We start from the raw sequence: 25777 nt of genomic DNA, 5'->3' as shown, positions 1-25777 counted from the left end.
TATTATTGCATACAATTACCGTTATGAAAAATTAAATTTGTGTAACCTCTCTGTAACGGACACCTCTCAGTAACGGACAAAAATTCCCGTCCCATTGGTGTCCGTTATTCGGAGGTTTCCCTGTAATAATAATAATAATAATAATAATAATAATAATAATAATAATAATAATAATAATAATAATAATAATAATAATAATAATAATAATAATAAAGCTTAAAAAGCAGTGATTTTAGTTTTCCGGAAGGAAACCAAAATTTTACGTTTTTTTTCAGACCTCAAAAACACTAGCTGCAACACATTTTAATTTTTTGGCTTGGCCCCCTTCAAAAACGATGGACCCCTCCTGCATTAACCTGCTGGCTACACCCCTGAATTGAGGTATGAATGATTTCAAAATTTTGTAAACTGTAGATAGCCCTTGGATTATTTTACTTCTATTTTTCCTTATAGAGACAGACCCTCATTTATAGTACGTTTTTGTCTTTGTAAATAGCTTGCGGAACTTCTAAATTTTGATGAGAACACAAGCAAGCATTGGATTCTTAATTTTATTTATTTATTATTATTATTATTATTATTATTATTATTATTATTATTATTATTATTATTATTATTATTATTATTGTTATTTTGTAACATGTTGAACTAGATCTGTTGAATTACTGGGTTCTTACAAATCTTAACATTCTTTTCATGAAACAGGTTTTTATTTTGCATTTTTGCTGCTGTAGATCCTTAAATCTATTGTTGAAATACTCATAAAAAATAAAACAAAATTTACATTATCTCTATTATCAAAAAGTCTATGTGGTATTTCGCTTTGCTCGTACCAATCTGCCCCAAGCCAGTACTAACCCTGCCCCTACATGGGGAAGATTGGTACAGATTGCAGACCTTTCGTAAAACGTAATTTTCTCCAGGTAGGACATTAGTATTAACAATATTGTACATTGTATATGTAGCTAAAGAATCACAGTTTAAGTAGGAAAAAAAATCATGTTTCTCAAGCTGACGGTATGTTCTAAAATCTCGGGTAAGTAAAAATTGTACCAATGTCCCTCCTCTCCCTATTGTGTTGTCTTCATTCTGCTAGCTTGCTTCCTGAAATATTACTATTTATTTATTTATCAGTTTAAGGGAAGGGCAAAAAGAAGTGATGAACGTACATAAAGCATTATAAAGAAAACCAAGAAAGTTATGTCGCTTTTTGTGGACGTCTGTGTTCAAATGGCCCTCATAACGTGAGTTGAATGCGAATGAAGATAAGGCGGTCAGTTTTTTGTGTGGGGTATATCCAACACACAACCTGGTTGTAGCAGTTCAGTTACACCGTGATCTTGCGTAAGGACAGAGTGAACATGGGACCTCCACAGAGCATCGTAAGGGCGTATATGCTGTACGAGTTCAAACAGGAGCCAAACGCCGTTGCAGTGAGGCGGAAGACATGCCAAGCCTTTGGTGAGGGTGTCGTGACGGGACAGAACAAGTTTAACAAGTTTAAGGACGGTGACGAAACACTCGAAGACGCACCACGTGCCGGGAGACCAACACATCTACAAAATGAAGATCTTTAGACAGCAATTGAGGCGAACAGTGGCCAGACATGTAAGGAACTGGGACTACAATTCAGTGTGAGTAGAGAAACCATTCGGCAGCACCTCCATCAAGTTGGTAACCACTGCAAGTTGGGTCGATAGATGCCACACGATTTGACTCTGGACCAGAAGGCAACGCGAGCAGACACTTGTGTTTCTTTGCTGTCTCGTCTGAGGAAGGAGCCATTTCTGGACAGGATGTGTGATGAGAAGTGGGTCCCGTACGAAGCTGCACGGCGCCGTCGTCATTGGTTAGCATTCCATGAACCGGTTCCAAAACAGCCGAAACCAGCACTGCACCAGAAGAAGGTCCTCCTGTGTTTTTGGTGGACTGCTCGCGGCATTATGCATCGGGAAATGGTATCAGCTGGTCAAAGCATCAATGCAACTGTGTACTGTCAGCAGTTGAGCAGTGTTTAAGAAAAACTCAAAACTCTGTGGAAGATTGGTACAGATTGTAGACCTTTCGTAAAACGTAATTTTCTCCAGGTAGGATATCTTCTGAATCGCACTTCTGACTCGCAAAGGTTTTCTCCTTGTTACAGGACAACGCTAAGCTCCATGTGGCTATGATGACCCAGGGCAACATTCTACGCCTTGGATGGAAAACACTCTTTCATCCGCTACACTCCCCGGACAATGGATCGTCCGATTATTACTTTTTCCATTCTTTGGACAATCACCTTAGAGGACGCAGTTCAAATCCCTAGTAGAGGTACAAAATGCACTTGATACCTTCTTCGCTTCACGGCCCACCAAGTTCTACTGCGATAGAATCCATGGCCTTCCAGAACGTTGGCAGAAGGTCATTGATGCTGATGGGGATTATTTTTGATTTTCCAGGTACGTCTTAGGTGACATATCGATGTTCAGTGTGGTTGGTGAAAAAGTGACAGAACTTTCTTGGTTACCTTTATATTAGGGTACTAGCATTCTGTTTCTAACTAAAAGCTCTTTGGTGCAGACGCTATAGTTGCTGATTCACTTGTTTTCCTTTTGTCTTTTTTCTTTTGTCCTTTACAAGTCGAATTTACAGTGAGCGAAACTCTTTTGCTTAGCTGGTTTCTCCTTTTTTGATCTTGTTTCTTGGCGTACAAATTTACACTTCAGCCCACTAATTTAGAGTGAATAAGATGTTTAATAAGAAAACAAGTGTTCAAATGTTCAAAAGAAAAAATGTGAATTATGTTATATTGCTTCCTTCTATATTTAGATAGAAATAAAATAGAACTATTTTCTTACTTTACCAACTTTGTGCAGCAGCTAAATAATGAGAGCGAGGAAAGGTTAAAAGCATGTTTGTTGCTCTGATTTGGTTTTGTTCTAACCGAATGATCTGGATGGCATAGAATTGTTTATATATTATCCGTTCACTAAGGTGTGCCTAGAATCCTAAAGAACAACTTTTCCCCACAAGGTATACTGAAATATGTATTTTCAATGGGGCTTGAAGCTTACAAAAGTTTGGCAACCGCTCTTCAGCTTTTGATAACACTACCCGTATCTGTCGCATCATTTGAAAGGTCTTTCAGGAAAATGAAGCTGATAAGATCATACTTACGCTCCACTAGGAGTCAAGAAAAACACGAATCTGGACATTCTTTCTATCGATAATGGAATAGCATCTACTTTGAATTTTGATTATATAGTTGATACTTTCGCAGCTACTAAAGCAAGGAAGGTAGCGTTCTGAATGCTGGCGTAACACAAGCTAATAAGGTAGTGGAACTATTGCCGAAAGTAGTTTCATGTTTCAACTTAAGACTAAAAATACAAAAGTACCAAAAGAGTAATAAAAAGCCGTCAAGATCTGTCAATTGACTTGTGATGGGTGGTAATGAAAAGTAGGATGGAATACAACCCAGAGTAGAATTTTGTGCTCACATATTTAATCTATGATGTAGCCCTATCACATTCAGGAGTTTTTGTTACAGTATATTCTAATACTAAGTGCGTTAGTAAGTGGTAATGGAAACAGTCATAAGTGGCAGAATATAAATATGACTGACTTATTAAATACAAAGTAATGAAATCATAAAACAAGTGTGAAATCTGGAAACAATAGTAAAAAGAACAAACAGGAGAGAAAGATTCTAATGCTTAACTATTTATTGATATTTCGGCAAAAGCAGTGGCACTAAATAGATCGTATATTATCACTGGGGAGAAACCTAGTAAAAGATAAATGAAGAAGACACGCAGGAAAGAAATCTATTCTAGCCATTATTTACTAGTTCGGTAAAAAAAAAGTGTTTAAAGTATCATGTATTATCACTGAAGAGAAAACGAATGTCAAAGTGAAAGGGGTTAATTGTATGAGAAAAATCTAATCAAATAAAACCCATGTAGCGTAAACTCAGACAGGTGACAGACTATGAATAAACTTATCATATGAGAAATTTCACAGAACAAACAGCAAAGGCGAGAACCGAACAAAGGAAATTCTATAGAAAACTGAGAACTTACATTTAGAAATCGCATCGGTTATATTAGACAGTATTATTGGCATATTTTTCAATATCAGCTCATTGTTACATTTTGTACGTAAATTTGTCTCTAAATGTATTATTAGGAGCATTACTTAAACTATTTTATCTAATTACAGTACGCTTTTAACCTAGAATAGTATAACTTAGGTGTCGGATAAATTCTGGATTCTTTGTTGGTATGTTGTGTTTGTTCTTAAGATTATGTCATTTCTGTCATGGGTTGTAGTTTCCGCTACACTTTTATCCCTAATCCTTTTTCTTTCATGCTCCTTGTTTAAAAATGAATATATACTGTATATATATGATATATATGCTGAATATCCCCCATTTATTTAACATATTCCAAACTAGCAGCGTTCACCCCGCTTCGCTGGGGTCACCCCGGAACGCAATAAACTTTGTTACTTAGATAATTTTTACTTTTTCGCTTTCAAGTGATATGATAAAAACCATAGTAGATTGCAGTAAATGTTAACATTATATCGCCTGTCATTTATGTTAACCCGCCGAGTGACACGGTCATGCGGGTTGCATATAAATACGTTTATTTTTACCTATGATGAACTAACAAAGGATTTGTACGTTATGGACACTTGAATGGTCAATTATCTCAAGACACTTGTAATTGAAAATTAAAGTGATATGATAAAAACCATCTAGGGTCCAAATCCTAATAACCCCCCAAAAATGAAAGAAATTGGTTCAGCCGTATTAGCGTGATGAGGGAACAAAGGATTTGTGCGTTCTCTTTTATATATAAGATTAAGATTGTTTAAACCACTGCCTTCTACATCCGTCGTCCGCTCCCTCTAGCTGCCTGCTCAATCAGCCAAAAAATGCGTGTACGTTTCATCACGAATTCGCCACTAGATGGCAGGTCCTACCATGGCATCCTACCGTTTGACAGTCAATCCTGTAGCGTTGCAGTTTGACATTTGTACGTATACAATACATGTTAATAGAAAGAATGTAAAGAAATCTAAATGGTTTGCGTAGATATAATATACGGTAGTCATTGAAGAGAAGAAGTACAAAAAAAATGTTCAAATAGAAACACATTTGTTGATGTTACGGCTGAGGCACAAAAATGAAAGAATACGCACAATCATATATTGGCCTAAATAGAATATATATAATTTTAAGCTCTCGTGTGAAGGAACTCCGATGCTATAAGCAAGGGTGCCGATCCTGGGAGCGGGGGCCCCGCCCCCCCGCATTGTACTTATGAATATGCTATATTTGATATAATTTGAATGCAAATTGTCTTAAAATCCTCATATATGTCTTCTGCATCTGAATGCCCCCCCTCCCAAATTTACTGAGAAATCGGTGCCATTAACTATAATTATACAGGGTAGCTCAAAAGTAGGTATACGCCTACACCCCTGCATCGATCAGGTATATCATTCTAGCTTATAGGTTCATTTGTTTCGGCTGTTCCGAGCTTAAGATATAAGTACAAAGACATTAAGAATAAATAATAAAGAAACTAAGTCTACCTTATGGATAGCAATAAGAAATGATATAAAAAGCAATGGGTTGATCAGTAAGTTACTGTATACCTACTTTTCGGCCACCCTATATATAATAAGGAAGTTTAAACCCCAACACTAGTCATTACTAATACAAATGTGGAACACAAAGAATTGTACCTTTTCTAATACACTTTCCAGACTTTGAGCTATCGCAAACCACACCACAACATGTTATATAGATTGTTTTTGCTCTAAGCCAAATTGTACATTGTAAGATATAGGGATGCAGATGGGTTATTTCCCTGAGACCATGAATCAATTTCCGAAAACAGTTTATGGCTATCTATCACCGTTTTGAGTTATAAGCTTTACTGTTGAAACCGAAAGTGGTCATTTGCAACCACTTTCGGCTTAAGTATAAGGTAGTCCAAGGAGATGGAAAATATTCCTGGGACACTGAATCGATTCCCGAAAACTGCATGTCGATAGCTCTTGCCGTTTTTGCTCTGATACCTGTCAACCGAAGGACATAGCCGTTCTATAAGACTGCCAATACTTATACATAGTATAGTTTGGAAGTCTAATACTGGATATCTTTTTCATTTTATAACTCCTCGTCAATATACCCCATTGTTGAACTCATCAAATGTGGAGTATACAGTTAGTTTATTGACTTAGAGAGTTTCGTATATGCAACTGCCAAAGGCTTGAGGAAAAAACGGAAATTCTAGTATCCCTCATGTATACCCCTATTAATTTTCTTACATAGTTCATTATCGGATGGTATTTCATGAAATAACACTCCATTGTATTCCAACTTGCCTTTTCTTGCTTTGCAGAATGATACCCAACAATATAAGACCATTTTCTTTTCTAAACTATTGGAAAAGTGTGGTAATTCCTATGCAAACCATAAAGATTTACTCACAAAAATGGACAGTACGTGCTGCACTCTAGCGTCGAAATTAGAAAACAAGCGTTCACGCGGAAGACAATGGTTTTTGAAAAGAATGAACAGGCAGGTAAGTGAATCGAGGAGGCGGTGGTTTAAACACACACACACACCAACGGGAAAGGGGGAGGAGGAGTAAACAGAAAGAATAAGTATGCAAATGAATGTCAAAAATAGCAATGCATAAATCATGATTGTTCGAGAAGGGTCCCCGATCTACTTCACTGGCCCCGGGCACCAGTTTGCCTTACGCCGCCACTGAGTACCAGAACATAGGCATGTAAACTTCATCAACGGCAGATTTCTTATATTGTTGTGCTCTCTTCTGTAGTTGAACTCAACGTGTTTATCCTCCTTTCAACATCATCAAGTGTGGCGTCAGGTTGGAACTCTCAGCTTTTCTAGTTTTTCATATGCAGAATTATTTATGTCCTTCCCTTCACAATAGTCTTTTTTGATTTTACCTTCCACAAACATGGTATATCTGAATAAATTCACGCACACAATCTCTGGCTATGCAACGCAGATCATCCATCTTCAACGACCTTGGTATTACGGAGGAAAGAGTCACGTGATTTCTTCCGCTATCGTGATTGGCGGAGAATTGGTTGTGGCAAGGTTCATCACCATCTTGCAAGAACGGCAAGAACATCATGTATGTTTTCAGAAGATTTTGAAAACTTTCAACATGCATGAACGAGACCGTACACGATCAACTTGTCTGTGGTTTTATTATTTTTCATGCATGTTGGGATGTTTTTTCATGCATGTGTGTACTTGTATGGGGCGCTTTAGGCTGCCAACCTCTTGGATTTTTATTTCGATTAATCGATATATTCACTAAAGGTTTCGTGACCAAGTAATAGACTTAACCCACAACGTTGTATATCCTGGGCAAGCCCATGTAATATCTTGCTATTATATGTTTTTGAGATATTATTTTATAATGTTTATATATTATGCAATAATTCTAAGGACGTTGAAGTACCTAGTTAAAACTTTACTAAAAAAACATGCTAATAATGTCAGTTCTGTACACAGAAGATCGATAAAGACATGTCAGTCCAGCAAAAAGCACTTCGCACAATAGTTCGAAGATATAACAACCTGTGTATCATCAAATAAATGTGTAGATATTATACGTCACAAAAAGAATGAGTACTTCCGCGGTTAATATCGACTGATATTGTAGCTGTGATAGGTATGAGAAAATCAGTTCCTTTCATCATTTGACCTCTAAGATAAACACTACCTTTACGAAGACACTTATGTGTCGCGTGGGGAGGATTGCGTGTTACAGTGAAATTTAGAGCTATGTCGGTGGTAGCTCACTATAAGGAAGGTCACCGCTACCTAATTGGTCTAAATGGAATAGCCAGACGAAGAGTGTACTGGGAGAAGGCAGCAGTTCTTCCTGTAGCCAAGTTGGCGGAAATCATAGTGATTGGTACGTCAACTTGGACATTAGTCCCAGGTGTGGTCAGAGTGGCTTCAATGGCTGAGATACTGCGAGGTGGAAGGCAATGGGAAACCACCACTCTATTTTTCCCTAGTTTACTAGCAGCCAAAAGAGAACATATGGTATTTCGCAGATCAAAATGCAGTTCCGAAGGTAAAATATCCCCCTATTCAGGTCTCCGGGAGGGGGTGGCTTGTGAAGGACTATTGGACGAGAAAGTAATAAGGAGGGGAAGACAGGCAGAGAAAGAAAGATAAGCAGGAGCAAAATGTTTAGGATAGGGATATGGAACGTAGGCCTACGTACTATGTTACAAGAAGGAAAATTAGAAAATCTTAAAGAAATGAAACCAAATAATTTAGATTTGGTAGGAGTTTGTGAAGTTAGATGGGAAGGTGATGAGGTGTTGAACAGCGAAAGATAAAGAATCTTTTACTCAGATAATGAAAACGACGGTCATAATGGCATAGGAATAATTCTTAGAAAACGTTTAAAGAAGTTTCTGAAAGTAGAATTTATTGATGATAGAGTTATGATGTTAAGACTTGAAGGGAAAACGCAGGAACTAGTGGTGATACAGAAAGACGCGCCGACGACTTCTCATGTAACTGAAGAAGTAGAGGAAAATTGTGAGGAAAATAGAAGAAATTATTTACAGGGAGAAGAGAGGTGCATGCGTAATGTAATGGGAGATTTTAATGCAATAGTGGGAGAAAAGCAGGAAGGTAGTATTGCACGCAAATATGGTTTAGGCGAAAAAATGAAAGGGGAGAGGAACTGGAGAATTTCAGTAGACAGTATCCACTAGTAGTTGAGAACACTTGGTTCAATCAGGACAAGAGAAGAAAATATACATGGAAATCCTCAATAGACGACGGAAAATATCAGATAGACTATGTTATGATTCAGAACAGGTGTCGGAATAGCTTGAAGAACGCGAAGACCCTCCCCGGGACATACATTTTCTCTTATGATAATCTTGTGCTGGCCGAGGTAGATATTCAGCTGAAAAATGTAGGTAGAAGAAAAGTAGGCAACAAAGTGTTGAATACTGAAAAGTTGAAAAACGAGAAAGTAAAAGATCTTTTCGTTAATAAATTCGAAGAAAAATCTTCAAACGAGGAAAGGATAAACGCAAGTAGTTACGGACGGTGGAAACATATTAAACTTTGCACGCTGCAGGCGGCGGCAGAGGGTTACAGAGCAGATGTTCTAGAAAATGAGGGAAAGAAAGACGTGGAAACAGGTCTTTACACAAGAGGGCAGAACGTTAAACAATGAATTACGAAGGGAAACGGAGTGAGGGAAGAGTTTTACAAAAGATTATGCGAGGTCATGGAAGAATTAGAAATAGTTGAGAAATAGGGGGAAATATACAGAGGTGAAATCTATGGAATTTCGGAGGAAACAAGAGGGTATTACGATGGCAGTAGAAAATAAGAATGGGAAGGTAGTCAGGGAGAGAAAAGAGGTCATAGCAAGGTGGACAGAATATGTTGAAGACTTATATGAGAGTAGAGATAGACCGTGTTGCATAAATGTTGAAGTAGAAAATAAAGTAGGGAAAGGTGATAAAGGGTTTAGGATTCTTCCGAATGAATTTGGAAAGGTTATATCCAATATTAAGAATGAAAAGGCGATTGGGGTAGATAATATACCAATCGAATTTATTAAAATATGGGAGACAAGGGTAAAAAAGAAATGTTCCGAATCTGCAGTATTAGTCTCATTTTATGAAGCTAAAAGAACACTGAAGAGAAGCTTATATGGAAGAACAAATGAAAAAGTTGAGGAGGAACAGTTCGGGATCAGGAAAGGTAAGGGCACAAGAGATGCTATTGGATTATTATTGGCGATCGGCGAAAGATTTATGGAAAAAGGGAAAGAGGTGTATGTTGTATTTATTGATCTAGAAAAGGCATTTGTCCGCATGAATTGCGAATTGTTGTTGGGAATTCTAAAGATTGGGTTGGAATGAAAAGATCGAAGACTCTTAACAAACATATATAAAGTTGACTTGAGTTGATTTTGAGTTTAACATCCCTTTTCAGCAGCGAGGCTATGTAAGACATGGACTTACTGATTAACGTGGAATCCGAACCACATGAGCTCCCACCGGGAATCGAACCCGGGCCTTCCAAGCCAAAGAACTTATATATGGACCAAGAAGAAAGTGTTACGATACGCGAGAAACTCACAGAGGAGAGTGCAATTCGAAGGTGTAACGGTGCTGGTCGGTGCTTACCGCACTACAGGCCTAGTGGTTAAGTTAAATGTACCAGTAGTAGTGCTAGTTGCAGGAACCGGAATTAGAAATGTTAAATCCACCTTTCGATATAATAACAATTTATTGTAACAAATAACGAAAGAAAAACGAACAATTAAAATTCAATAACCAACATATAGTATAATACAATATCGAAAGCGAATAATGACTTTCTCAATTTACGCAATATTACAGTTTCCCACTTTGCTATTGGTGGTTACATTACAACTTCTGCAACTATTAAACATTTAATTTAGAAATGTTATGCTGAATAAATATTCTTTGGATACAATACTATACTACTACAAGGTAACTAATAGGCAATAAGAATGTGACCCTATGTTGAAACAACTTAAAGTCAAAGAGGTCTAACTAACCAAGAGAAAAAATCTAAAATAAAATAATAATAAAAAAGAATGAAAATTTCTACATACGGTCAGATCCTTATTCTCCATTAATTACTTACAAACCCTTGGACACACTTTCACTTCATCTCAACGTTGTAAATCACCGGAATTTTCGTAACAAAGACTTTTACGTATTATCACTAGGAAATTACCTCTGCTATACGCAGAGTAATAAGGCTGCAATATTTAACTTTAACATCAACAGATGGCAGCACAAGATAGAGCTACAATTATTCAATCCAGTAAAAATGACATCTATAGCCCAAATATGAAAGTTCAATGTCTCTTGTCATCTGTCACATGCAGTAAACCTTCCCTCCCCTTTTTTCAACATCACTGTTACAAATTCCCCTGCTCGCGTTAGATAATTTTATAGACAAGGTGCTAAATCTTCAATAATTATTTGTTTGAGTAAGTTTCAGGATAATCAGCCATGCACTATTAAAAAAGATGATCTCGACTAACTTTCGGGCTCATAGGATTCAGAACACAACACTAGCAGGAAGTTCGTAGTATTCGTAGTCAATTCCTGGATTACTACCTTAGACGTTGAAGAAGAGACTTAGCTGATTGATAAGATGAAGGATCACTAGACATGTATCGCTCAGATGTTCCAGATTTAGTCGGTAACTCATAGGAATAGAGTACAACTCCTTTTGTCTAAGAGTGTAGAACAGACTCTTTCTTGGAATGACACTCTTTCATCGACAGACACCCTTCCATTGACGGATACTCATTTATTAACGGACACCCATTCATCGACAGACTCTTTTTCATCGACGGATACTCTACAGGAATCGAAACATACACACAGTATAAAAATATAACATAACATGAATAACAATACTACTTGTATAAGATTATACCATTAAATATTTCTTTACAATTTTCTAATGAATGAACGTCACCTTATTTAACACAACTCAGTATAAAATTCAATTTTCTTTCTTGACCATTTTTTCGTTTTTCTCTAAACATTTACTAACTGATGAAAACACTTTACGTTTTTTTCTCCTAGGCTAGTATTTCTTAATAAATTAAATATGACGTTTAATCTTTACATTATTATCCTTCATTGACATTAACCACACAGTGTTTGGCGTCGGGCAGAAAAGTATTTGGTAAGGACCATCATATATTTTCGATACACGGGGCATAACTTTCTTATCAATAGATAAGTTTAATATCTTCTTAACTAAGACCTGCTCACCAACAGGCAATGTAATAGGAACATGTATCTTATTGTAAATAACTTCCTTCCGCTCCACGCCTTCTCGGTATTATTCACGACAGTGGAAGTCAGTTGTTCCTTATTTTGAGAACTGTCGAATATACGTAAGTCAACAATCCATCGGATATCTAATGGACTTCGCAGATTACGACCTAGAAAAAGCTTTACTAGAGTCTTCCTTGACTCAGTATTCTCGCTTGAGTTTAACGTATACTGAACCTTATAAATATGGTCCGCCCACTTCGTATGATCCTTATTAACATAAGCTTTCAAAACGAGCTTTATTTTACGATTTTGACTTTCAGTACGGTTACTCGAAGGAGAGTTGGGAGCCGTTTATAGGTTCTGAATGCCAAGACTAAATAAGTAATGTTTAAAATAATCACAAGCAAAGTATGAAGCATTGTCATGCAAAAGCTTATGACAATACCTGCACATATAAAAGACCTTATCGAGCTTCTGACATATGACCTTTGACGTAACAGTTCTCAATCGTTCAATGATAAGGAAACGACTATATTCGTCAGTTACCATTAAGATGTATTTAAATCCATTACTAGGTAACCATGGTCCACCTATATCGACGTGATAGCAGCTATTAGCTAAAGAATATTTACCGTATAAAGGACGGTTTCGGTCTTTTATGCTTTGGCAGATCTCACAGCTGCGTATGTACATTGTCCCAGGTTAAACGGGATGCGAACTTTCTGAATGTCCGTGATGTACCAGCGTGTCCCCCACCGACTAATTCATGGTGGAAGAATTTTATGACTCAATATTGTAAGGATTCTGGGATTACAGCTCCCAAACCACCATATACTTTCCCACACATAAGCTTCAATAACAAATTATCTTTTAATAAATAAGGTTCAACTTTCTTCTTTTGTTCTAACTCGGCAATAATTGGTCTCAATTTACGATCTTGTCTCTGTAGATCACCTAAAGGTAAATTAAACAAAGGTAATTTCCAAAAGGTAACAAATGATAAATGAACTCGTTGATCATTAACTCTTTCTACTTCATGTATCTCTTCCGAAGGTGGTTCAAAGTCAAATAACTATACTCTACTGACAGAATCCGCCAAAGTATTGCTTATTTTCTCAATTAAAGTTCCGTATTTTCTCTCTTGTGATTCTTAAGGATCCAAAGTAAACTCGAGCTGTCGCAATAGCCTGTGGACTTATTATGCAAGTACATATCAAATTTCTCCAAAGCAAGAACTAACCTTGTCATTTCCAAAGCGAAAATATTTTTGCACCAGTGAGACTCGGGGATTACCTTGCTGAAAAAATAAACTGGTTTCAAAAATCCAGATTCATCGTACTGCGAGAGAATCGCACTGTAACACCGCGAGCTTGAGTCAACATGAATCACGAAGGGACTTTAAAAATCTGGAACCTTCAAAACAATGTGGTTCACAATGGCTTCTTTAATTAGCTCTAATAAGTTATCTTCTTCCTTCCCTCATACAAAAAGAGTTTTATCGCTCTTTAATTTATACAATGTTCTCAAGAATTCAGCATAATCTTTTTACAAATCTCAGGTAATAGCCTAGAAATCCCAACAATTTGCTTAAAACTCTTCTATTCTTAGGATGTGGTAAATTTCTCATGACTTTTACTCGGTCTTCATCTATACACATACTACCATTAGAAAAATCATACCCCAAGATTTTAATTTTTCTTGTACATCTTATGGACAGATACTGTAATATCATATTGACGTAACCTTTGGAGTACTTTCTCTAGAATTTCATTGTGTTTCTCTACCGTATCAATATGGATTACAATATCATCGACAAAGATATCTAAATACTCGCCTACTAGGACACGCAACATTTTGTGCATTAAACTTGCTAAAATAAAGCCTGAATTTACGAATCTCATCGGGACTCGGTTAAACATTAATAGACGAGTAGGAGTAGCGAACGTAGTATAGATTTTAGAGTCTGGATGAAGGCCAATTTCATAGAATGCATTCTTGGCGTCCAAAAAGAAATAAATGCGATGCTTTCCTATATTAGCAATCGTCGAATCTATGTGGGGTGACCGAAAACCCGTTACGATTACATGCTTGTTAATTTTACCAGAATGGACGACGAGCCTTTTAGATTTATTGTTATTCGTAACTAGGAAGAATTGGAGAAATGAATGAAGAACTCTGAACCTCAGTTACAATACCATATTCTATCAAAGAATCGATGAACGATTCCAATTCATGAAGCTTATGCTTCGGGATCTGATATTGCTGAGTTACACAAGGACTATTATCCATTAGATATATATTATGATGATAACCAGGTATCTCACCTAGTTCTTCATTAATTACATCTTTATAATTTTGTAAATAGTATTTACATAAGATACTAAATCGGGAGAAAAGATATCATTAGTATTATGCACCGTAACTGGAGCCACATTTGGTTTCTTTTGAATACTCCTCTCAAACTCGTGAAGAACAGGATTTTCCACAGGAACACCAGCTGGGCCAGTTTCGTAGACTTCTGCTGAACAGTGGTCCGCAGGAGTACGGCTGATGTGATGCGTCCCTAAGGATCCAGCTAACTGTAGAAGACTGGCCGATGTCATTAAACTCAGATGAAACGGCTGATCTGGAACCTGGAGTACTGTCAAAATCATGTTCTCTAATAGAAACAGCTATTCGGGAAGAAGAATGTTGGGTGATGTTCTTCTCCCCTAATGAAACCTCTGGTGCACTTTATAGGTCGGTTGGTGTAGCTCCTCCCTAAGGATTGTTCAGATGAAGATTCCAAAGTCCTATTGTAATTGCACGAAGCGGAAGGATGATCTGGTATGAACGCTGAAGTCCGCCTCATGTCGTTGGTCCCTAAGGATTTCCCCTTTCTGGATCGACCTTTCCGCTCTGAGGTAGTATCAGTAGTCACCATAGTCCGTAATACCATCGGAACGCTGTTCTGGACAACTCTGGCGTCATTTGGTTGTCCTTGGCTGGATTGGGCGACTTGCCTTTGGAGCCTCCACTGACGAGAACGTAGTAGCTGCGCAATCGAAGGATCATCACGTTCCTTTGGTGCGTCTTCACTATAGACATGTTGGTTGCCATTCGAATGATTATGTTGTATTTCATTAACCTCATTTCTTCCAAATACAGTCCCTGGTCCCTGGCCTTCCTCCACACCACTGGCACCTAACGGTGCGGAGTCGAAACAGGGAGACCTCCAATGAGAGTTCAAAGACGACAGATCACTGGGAACAGGGGAACCGCAGTTCCAATCACTTAGGTTTATTGTTTGATTTAGTTTTTGAAAACATAAAGTTTTATTTGGAATGTCCAAATGAGCATGATTTTCACGTAAAAAATTTAAACCTAACAGTATTTTAAGAACTGGATGTCCAATCACACCAAACCACGCAACGAATCGTATTCCACGAACGAAAAACATTAACTGAACCATTTAACTAATATGCATCGTTTCATTGTTCATCACAGCTATTCTGTAATTCACAGTTTTAGACGGTGGACTACTTTTAGTACGTATTTTATTTAAATTTTTACTCTCAACCAAATTTAAACTAGATCCAGTGTCAATTGTATCAAGAAATAAATCATGACAAATAGAAAGCAAACAAGTACTCTCTTCTTCACGTGGCAAGCTGTGCATATTATCAGTCTCTTTTGTTTCTATTTTTATGAAGACAGAAAGGCCATATATGAGATGACAGTCCACATGACGTACAGGCTCTCGGTACATTCTGATACTTATTTCTCCCTAATAATATCTTATTACACAAATTGTGTTTACTTAGAATTTGATAATTAAGCTCACAACATTCCGCAAATTCCATTAGCTCTGCCCAGGTTAAAGGTAACTTACTCAATAACATCGTATTCCAGATATCCGGTCTAACTAAATTCATGACTAGCATACAAAACTCTATATTTTCCATACCCTTTCCTATTTATAAGATACGTAATACAGCATTCTTTTCCACAATGAAACTTACTAATGTTTCATTCTCGGTCATTACGCGAAAGAGTTTACTCTTATAAAACTCCAAGCTAACGACTGGCGTTACCAATTTCTCAAAGAGCTTTTCCAGAATAAAATTCCATTCAGTGGCTATTGAAAGTAACCTTTGTATTTCTTCATAAATTCTACCTGTACATCTTTCCAATCAAGCAACCAAAATTACGTCAACAGGAGCTAACTTTCTATTTATCATAATATCTAAACGAAGAAGAAATTCGCATAATAGAAAACCATTATTTCCATTTACTACTGGTAATTCTTTAAGTTGTAATCTCAAGGAGTTAAATATGATTTCAAAAAAGAGCCGAGAAAAATTACATTTTATTGGGGGTCTTAAACCACCAGCTGACATAACCTTGTGCCAAGTGCTGGGTCGTGGATTCAACCTAGCGTGTATTATCACGTTCTCGACTGATTCCACAATCCACTTCACGTCACACGTCATTATGACGAACCTCCCGTGAGCCGAGTCCATGGGCCTCCCGTGGCTCATTACTTAAGCGTGACCAGAATTCATCCAGAAAAGTCAACCAAATCGTCCATGTTAGATTTTGAATAGGTGGATAATTTCTAATTAAATAACCAAATATTCAGTAGGCACGTCACTACTTGGCATATACATCTATCTAAGTACGTAGTTGAACTTTTACAAACATTACTTTTGCATACAATAACCATTTTATTTTCGAATTTACATGATACAGTAAAACCTGTAAACATGGTCACCTCTCTAAGTTGACCACCTGCTTATCTTGGCCTGGTTCGTCTTGAACCTGCATTTTCGCATAAGACATAGGTTGAATATTACTCTGTAAGTTGTCCACCTGTCTATCTTGGAAATTGGCCGCATTGAAGCAATGTTTACCCTATGACGATAATGATAAATTTACCTGTGTATCTTGGCCACGCAAAATACCGTTTTGTTATTTTTCTTAACTCTTTTGTATTCCCGAGGCAGATATTCTGTATTTATGTCTGAGGACAAAGAAGTATGGATTCCCACGATTTGTTCTTGGAGGTCAATGGCAAGAACGCTACCCTGATAAAAGGGTGGTGAAGGAAGATGCGAATAAGAAAAATCACGTACAGGAATTTAGGAAATGATTGTGCGTATTTGTTTACCCTGTCTCTTTTGGTAAAACCTTTAACTATAACGGCTCCTTTCATCAGTGGGGAGCTTTAGTAATTCAAGGTGAAAGCTAACCATCTTAATTAACTATTGGCACCTGACGGCTTGTCGAAATGTAGCGGACGTTTTAAGATATGAATTCTCTTAAGATTTTCTCAAAACATTTTTTTTTTTTGCTCCGAGGGAAACATTTGAAGCTCATTAACAAGCGGTAGAGGATACTATAAAACAACTACAAAATTAGACTGTGCATATGTGCCCAAAAGAATAAAAGAAATATGTCTTGAATAAACCACCATAACATACGTATTTTTCTATAACCGTATATTGTTATGATTAAACTCAGTGGCGTATTTAAGGAGCTTCCGGGCTTAAGCCCCCCGAAATATTATTTACTATTTTAAAGTAAATCAAATATATTACAGAATTTTCATATTTCCTGGAATAAAGGTAGCCAAGCCACCAGAAACAAAATAGTAGATACAGTGACTAGCAGAATTATTCGGACACTGTAGTGTTTAAACAAAAGATGGGATTTATTTCAAAGAAAAATCAAATGTAAATAATTTGTTATTTTCTGAGACATCAAACAAACATAAACAATTTTACACTTCGAACATAAAATAACTTAACAATCAATGTAAAGTAGTGAGATCGAAACAAACACAATACGAATTCGGGTGTTGCAAAATTATTCGGACACCTGACCTGAAATCACACTTATCAAGTAAAAAATATAAAACTCAATGTGTAGTAGGCAGTCCTTTCTGCTTAAGAACTGCGTGTAGTCTATTTGACACACCGTTTACAAGTTTGCGAGTTTATGCAACAATAATCTTGACCCTTTCTTGACGAAGCACGTCCTTCAGATGCGCCTTTGAGGTTATGAATGCTTTTCGAACTTGTTTCTCTAGTTCATCACACATTTCGAACTTGTTCCTCTAGTTTATAGCACATTTCGAACTTGTTTCTCTAGTTTATTACACATGTTGAACTTGTTTTTCTAGTTTATCACACATTTCGAACTTGTTTTCTCTAGTTTATCACACATTTTGAACTTGTCTCTCTAGTTTATTAAATATTTCAAACTTGTTTCTTTAGTTTATCACACATTTCGAACTTGTTTCTCTAGTTAATCACACATTTCGAACTTGTTTCTCTAGTTTATTACACATTTCGAACTTGTTTCTCTAGTTTATTACACATTTCGAACTTGTTTCTCTAATTTATCACACATTTCGAACTTGTTTCTCTAGTTTATACCACAAATGTTCAATGGGGTTCATATCTGGAGACAGAAGAGGGGGATGGGATATCTTTGGGAAATTGTATATAGTAACCACATTTTTACAGTATGAGCTGTATTACGGGTTGTTGTCTAGGTAGTATTTGAATGTATTCAATATCCCCATTTTCCTGCGTTCTTCTTTAAATTATCTTTGAGAAGCTGCAGGTAGAGGTGTTTGTTCATTGACTGTTCAATGAACACCAGCTCACCTACTCCAGACGCTGACATGCAGTCCCATACTATTACGCTTCCTCTTCCGTATTTTACTGACGGCTGCAGATTTTGTTCCTCCAGCTCTGTATTGATTCTTCTCCACACCATTATCTTCCCATTAGAACAGAAGATATTGAACTTGCTTTCATGAGAAAAATTACATAGTTTCACCAGTTGTCACCCATATACTGGTATTATTTCGCAAAACTAGTCTTATCCTCCGGTTTGTTTTGTTGATATGAGGCTTTCTGCATGTTACGCGGCCATGAAAACCAGTTCTTCTCAGAACTCTTCTAATTGTATCGGATTCACGTTGATCCCCATTGATTCTCCAACCTCGGCAGCGATTTTTGGAGCACTTATTCGTTGTGAATTCCCGTCTCTCCGAAAATTTGTTTGGACGTTCCTTGTTAGGGAGAAATTCAACTCTACCTTCAACATTGCATCGCTTGATAATATCATATACTGTACTTTTTTTCATTTGCGACGTCTCTGGAATTTTTCTACAGCTTTTTCCTTTTTCATGGTGTAAAATTGCTAATTGCCGCTGTTCAAATGTCGTGTTCTTTCCTCTTTGACCCATTCTTCATGTTGACAACGAATTGTTGTATCTTACTGCCACAATAACGACTGCAGTACTTAACACAACCCTCAACACCAGCGCCACCTTTCGTAGTGCTCACATCAGCTGACAGGTGTCGTACTGTCCGAATAATTTTACTAGGACAAATTTGGGCATGGTTTTTATTGCGATTACTTATATCCGTACTATTGACAGCAACTACACGCTTCATTGTGTTTTCAGGTATGCATATATAGCTCCTTTCTTTAATGTATTGTTGTGTACAAAATAAGTTTTCATTTCGGAGCCACAGTCTGTTATATGTATTTTAGTGGAACTGTCCGAATAATTCTGCTAGGCACTATATATATTGCTTTCGTGCCATTGTTTATTAAAATTTTACGATCAAGTAATACTAGAAATCCTATTCTAAAATACACTAATCACACCTGTTTTCTCTAAGTTGGCCACCTGTTTAAGTTAGCCACATATAAATGGAAGCGATGGTAGCCAACATAGACAGGTTTGACTGTAATTCGCTCTCATTTTCACGTGATTTTCTTTTAATATTTAGAGACGTCAATTTCAGGTTGGATTCCATATAACATTACTTGGAAATGTCAACTAACAACATTTGGTGTATGTATTGCAAAAGGTAACTTAAATTGTGTAACGGCGCTGGTCGGTGCTTACCGCACTACAGGCCTAATCGTTAGGTTAAATATACCAGTTGTAGTTGCTAGTTGAAGGAACGGGAATTAGAAATGTTAAATCCACCTTCCGATATAATAACAATTTATTATAACAAATAATGAAAGAAAAACGAACAATTAGGGATGCACACTGGACAAGATTTGTGGCTGTCTCGACTCGAAAATGTGCGGTAAAGGAATTGTCTCGACTCGAAAAATGTATATTTCTCTATTGGAAGAGCCGTGTCTCCACTCGAATTTTGTCAGGAAAATCCTTTCTCGACTCGTCTCGTGCGCATCCCTACGAACAATTAAATATTCAATAAGCAACGTATAGTATAATACAATATCGAAATGCTACAGATGGCAGCACAAGATAGAGCTATAATTAATCGCTCCAGTAAACCTAACATCTATAGCCAATTTATGAAAGTTCAATGTCTCTTGTCAACTGTCACATGCAGTAAACCTTTCCCCCATTTTTGAACATCCTGCTACAAAGGGGAGTTAGATAAGTTTGCTGTCTCTCGCCAATATTATTTAATATCTATCTAGAAGAGATAGTGAAAAAGAGCCTACATGATAAAGACGGCATTTCGGTAGGAAATAGAATGATTATTTGCATAAGATTTGGAGACGATATGGCGCTTGTTGCAGAATCTGGAGAGAAAATCAATATCATGTTAGAAAACCTGAGGAAGGGCTTTGAAGAATACAGAATAAAAATAAATGTTAGAAAGACAAAAGCCATGGTGATTGGAACGAAACGGTCTGTGTCAAATATAAACGCGGGAGGGCAGAAAACAGAAGAAGTGAATAATTTTTTATGTCTGGGTAGTATTCTTAGTAGTGACATGAAGTTCGAACGTGAAATAGAAGCAAGGATAGGAATAGCGAAAGAAGCCTTTCGGAGGAAGAAAAGTATGTTTTGTGGGACTCTGAAGAAAGAGAAAAAGACTAATAAAATGATTCGTTTGCAGTATTGTACTGTATGGGATGGAAACACGGACATTACGTAAAAATGAAGAAAAACACCTGGAAGCCTTCGAAATGTGGGCGTAGAGAAGAATGGAAAGAATTAGTTGGGGTCAAGCGAAAAACGAATGGAAGGGTGTTAGAAATGGCGGGGGAGAAAATAACACTTTTAGATATTTTAAGGAGAGGAACAGGAACTGATTGGGATATTACTTAAGAAGAAATTGTATCATGAGGGACGTTCTAGAGTGTAGGGTTGCAGTAAAAAGAGGAGGGAGCGAAGGAGGTTACAATTAATGAATGATATAAAAACAAGGATCATACGTGAAGACGAAGAGGTTAGTGGAGGACCGTGGAGCATGAAACTTCTCAGGTGCGGAAACTGATCTGTCAATAAGGGCAGAATACCTATGATGATGATGATCATCATCATCATTTGATTTTCCTTATAACAACTTTTAAAGCTGTCAGTCTTCGTAAGGTGACAACATATTTTACTTTTACTAATGCACCTAACGCAACTCATAGCAAAAATGCAATAAGAAGAAAGGAAATAAGCAAAATTGATATATGCTAACAGTTCCAGAAAACCCGGGGACCACGGTGCCTCGGTGGTAGAGTGCTAACTTTTGGTGCGTGGCGTCCCTCGTTCGATACCCGCTTAAGTAAGTTTGTGGTGGACAACATCGTGTCCGTGGGTTTTGTTTCCACTTTCTCATTCCACCAATTTTTCAAACATCATTCACTTGCCTTAATCATATTCTCCTTTAGCCTAATCGTTAAACGAAATATTTCGTTTTTCACACAACAGATACACAAAAAGTAACTTTAATGATTAAGCTTTATTATAGCAAATAAGTGGATATGTGGATAAGCGTTCTTACGTGCAAATCCGTCATTCCGTTTTCGAGTTTTCACTAGGTTTCTTCTTTTCGTTTTTTTGTTAGAGAAATAACATGAAAAGTAGTACGGGCCCCCGTGGATCAGTGGTAGAACGTTCACCTCTGGTGCATAGGGTTCCTATTTCGATCCCAGCTCGCGCCAAGTAACCTAAAACGTGGATAAATACCGTGTGGGCGGGTTTTCTCAGGGTTCTCTCGTTTCCTTCCACTTTCTTGATTCCACCATTCCATTCATTTTTCATCATCACCGTCTTCTTTAGCCTAGCCGGCATAACCGTCGGAAGTAAAACTGAAAGATTTCATTTCATTTCATGAGAACTGGTTTCATTTTATCTAATATAAGGAGATAAGGAAACAGGGATGAAGCAACCAAAACAAAAGTTGGTTTTGATTTATCTTCTACTAATAAAATATAGAGATAAGCGTATTATCGAAACTAAAAATAACTAAATGAGCATCTTCCAAAACAACTTTACAGGCATTTGTGAGTCTCTCACTCGGTAGGTATTTGTCTGCCCGTAGTTTGTTACCCGAGAACCCTGTTTTTAAAAATTGGATATGTGTTTTCCCTCTACCTTCTAAAATAAATATATTATTTGATTTTGCTTGAAATCTATTAAGAATAAGGGTAGAGAAAGGAATTAAATCCACCTCATGCTACAAGCTTCCACATAGATATACACAGTGGTGCTATTCAGCCGGTTCGTACCGGTGCGTCAGGATAAGTTGTTAAAATATTTCGAGTTTGCAGAACCGTTTATTATACCCAGACATAACAGTAAATTTTACCAAGTTACATCCAAGAACAGTAAATTTTAGTTTAACTATCTTTGTTTTGGGGCCTTATGCAGAGTCGTTTTGAAGTATGATTGGCGTTATACTAAAAACCTGACTACTGCAGAAAACGTATGTTAGTCGAACTCTTTAGTAGGCACTAATTAGCGTCAGAACGCCCTGCATAAGGCCTATGATCTTTCAGAACAAGGTATAAGCGTTTATTTCTGAATCTCAAATGCACAGATATCAAGAATGACAACTGGATTCACATGAGTGCAGTGGTGAGGGTTATTCATAATTGAAACTGATACATACCATTATCAGCAATTCTCGATCCATTCCTGGATTAAGATTTTTCCAAAACTTTTTGACAACCATCTACCTTCGACAATTCGTTTTCAAGATATTCGCAGTGCTACAAAATTTCGTCACAGAACCCTGTATTAGGATGCTGTGTAAGTCTCTACTTATCTCTTGTAGTTTCCAGTAAAAAAATTTGCTATTTTTTAACTTGTTTCTTTCCTAAGAAAGTTACGTCTATTAATCTACTCTCTCTTTTTCTCTCTCTGTCTCAGTGGCGGATTACCAAATAGGCCCACTAGGCACGTGCCTAGGGGCGGCAACTCTTGAGGGCGGCAAATCGTTTCTCCAGAATATAAAAAATGTCTTACGTACGCAGTAACAATTTAGACCTTTGAAACAAATGTTTCAAATCTATGGTTTGTAACACTTTCGCTTCATACGGAAGAAACCTTGGTGTATTGTATATATCATATGTGTTATCGAGATGTTCCGTCTGCTCTGCTTCCTTCAGATTCGAATTGAGGCGTCAATCACTTTGTTTTTTAATCTGTGCTGTGACTTTTTCGCTTGCAATGACAATAATGCAAGCCGCCCACCCAATCTTGCTGTTTTGTTTTTGTCAATAAACCGTTGATTTGTGACCACCCTTGTGAAACCAATGGCCAGGCGACAAAGAAGACTGATTGTTTGAAACTCGCATAGTCGCATTGCCTGTACAATGTCAGTCTTTTTTTAAAAAATATATATAAAAGACAGAGCGAAAGAAAATACAGTCGGTCATTTTTTAAATTCCTGTTAAGTGAGTTAGTGCATCTTTCGCATGGGCCTAAAAAGTGGTTGTTTTTTTAACCGTGTTATTAATCTACTCGGAGATACTTCTGTTATATGCAGACGAGTATTGGCGCTTTGCAATAAATAATTACGCAGATATCTAATTCGATGTAACTAGTTTTTGCCTTACCGTATTTTCTGGTGCATTCAGTTGGTTGTTAGTGCGTTTGCGATTTGGTGTTTTTTTTTCAGCGTGAAGGAGAAGCAACCTTAAAGAAAATGCTTTTTACACTGGATACATTTTTTAGGCGAACTGAACAAGTGATTTCCGAAAGCAGCTCAGTAACTGATATGGAAGCGGTTACATCGGGTGAACTCTGTGAAACGAAAAATGTTGACAATATTGTGGGTTTAGTGTATGAAGAAAGTACACTTAAAGTAGTGTCTCCTCAGTTCGTAGGAATTAGTGATTGTGACAGTGAGAGTGCAAATTTCGTTAGTGACGATCGTGCCGAGTGGTGTCTGAAATAGTCTACAATTGACATTCTTCTAAGACACGGAATTAATCAGAATACTGAAAACGATATTTCTAAATTGCAGAGATTCATATTAGGCCAGACAAGATTCTTAAATAAGAGTGATTTCTTTTGTTTTCGTAAACTTGTGAATTGCGAATCGATTTTGCGGAATTAGGTGGTATATTCGTGTTGCACTGGCGCCGTATACTGTGCATCATGTAGGTTGTTCAAAGGCAAAACAAAGATAGAAACTCAGGGCATTTCAGACTGGAAAAACATTTCAAATATTCTAGCATCACACGAAAATTCTGGACACAAAAACTGCGAACAATGCAGAAATGCAGAAACCTGTTGGGACCTTGGAGAACCATCTTCAATCACATATTCAGAAGTCACAGTGTAAGAAGAGTTTTTTCCTGTCGTAAAGAAGTTGACAAGTCGCGGGATTCCTTTACGTAGTCACGAAGAAAAATTCAATTCTCTGCACAACGGGCAATACATAATGTCTTTAGAGCTTATTTCCGAGTTTGATCCATTTCTAGCAGAAGACATTGAATGGTTTGGAAGTCCGGGGAAAGGTCATAAAAGCTACTTGACTTCAACAATTTTTGATGAAGTTATTGAACTACTTGCTGATAGAGTGAGAAAAGAAATTATTAAAGACATAAAAGAAAGTAAATATTTCTCCGTAATAATTGATTCAACTCCAGATATTTCGCATACTGATCAGTTATCTTTTGTGTTAAGATACGTGAATAAAGAGGGTAAACTTGTTAAACGGTTTCTTTCGTTTCTGTCAAATCCAAGTCACAAGTCTGAAAATCTAGCCGAAGCTGTAATAGATATTTTGACCAGACATTCTATTGACCTTACTAATTGCAGAGGTCAGTCGTACGACAATGCCAGCAATATGTCAGGGGCATATACAGGTTTACAGGCTCAAATTAAAGCAATCAATTCTGAAGCGTATTATGTGCCCTGCTCAGCTTATTCTTTGAATTTGGTCGGAAGTAGTGCAGAAAGCAGTTGTAGGGTAGCATGTGCTTTTTTCAATATGCTTCAAAATATTTACATTTTTTAGTTCAACAAAAGGCTGGAACTTACTTGCTTCTTTCATATATATCCAGGAATGAAAACACTAAAAATCTTTATCACAGACATGTTGGTCAGCACGAGAGGAGGATGAAAACTGGGATAGTGTAATTCAGACCCTTACTCATGTAAGCGATGATCCTTTTGAGAAAACTCTAGTTCGAAATTAGGCCTTATCCCTCTTGAAAGAACTAAATAGGGTGGAAACTGTTTTCAGGATCACTTTGGAATGATATACTGAAGAGATTCCAGAGTGTCACCGTGAAATTACAAAGTGTCAACATAGATTTAACAATAGTACATGTTCAATCACTTGTAAACTTTAGACTTCTCTTCGTGACATGTTCGACTCTTATGAGCAAAAATCCATGGAGAAAACTGATATGGATTACGAGCGTAGTTAGAAAAGGTTTAGAAAACGTAACATTCAAGCCTACGAAGTAAGAGACAATCAGATTGTTGTAGCAGGAAGACAAACATTTAAAGTTGAGGTGTTTCTTCCTATTCTTGATAAATTGCACGTTGAATTAATTAGAAGAAAGGAAAACTATAAAATAATGTCTGACCACTTCATGTTTCTAAGTAAGTTTCTGCAAAGTTCTTGTGTCATTTCGGAGCCCGCAGCCAACCTTCAGGCTGTATATAAAACTGATCTCGAATCAACGT

General features: G+C 37.1%; 1 protein-coding gene across 1 annotated transcript; it reads left to right on the top strand.

The window, feature by feature from the left end:
* The first annotated feature begins 24521 nt into the window (after nt 1-24521).
* Nucleotides 24522-25100, top strand: LOC145679385 (zinc finger MYM-type protein 1-like). The gene has a single exon (XM_081749968.1). It carries the CDS (start codon nt 24522-24524, stop codon nt 25098-25100), a length of 579 nt encoding a protein of 192 aa, XP_081606094.1.
* Nucleotides 25101-25777: the final 677 nt, after the last annotated feature.

This window comes from Thermobia domestica, chromosome 2 (genome assembly GCF_964235325.1).
Source record: "Thermobia domestica chromosome 2, izTheDome1.hap1.1, whole genome shotgun sequence".
In the NCBI taxonomy this organism is placed as follows: domain Eukaryota; kingdom Metazoa; phylum Arthropoda; class Insecta; order Zygentoma; family Lepismatidae; genus Thermobia; species Thermobia domestica.
This window is presented reverse-complemented; position numbering and strand designations above follow the sequence as displayed.

What these genes read in the sequence shown, in the direction of transcription:
- LOC145679385 (XM_081749968.1), top strand. Translation starts at nt 24,522, where the DNA reads ATGTCTTTAGAGCTTATTTCCGAGTTTGATCCATTTCTAGCAGAAGAC.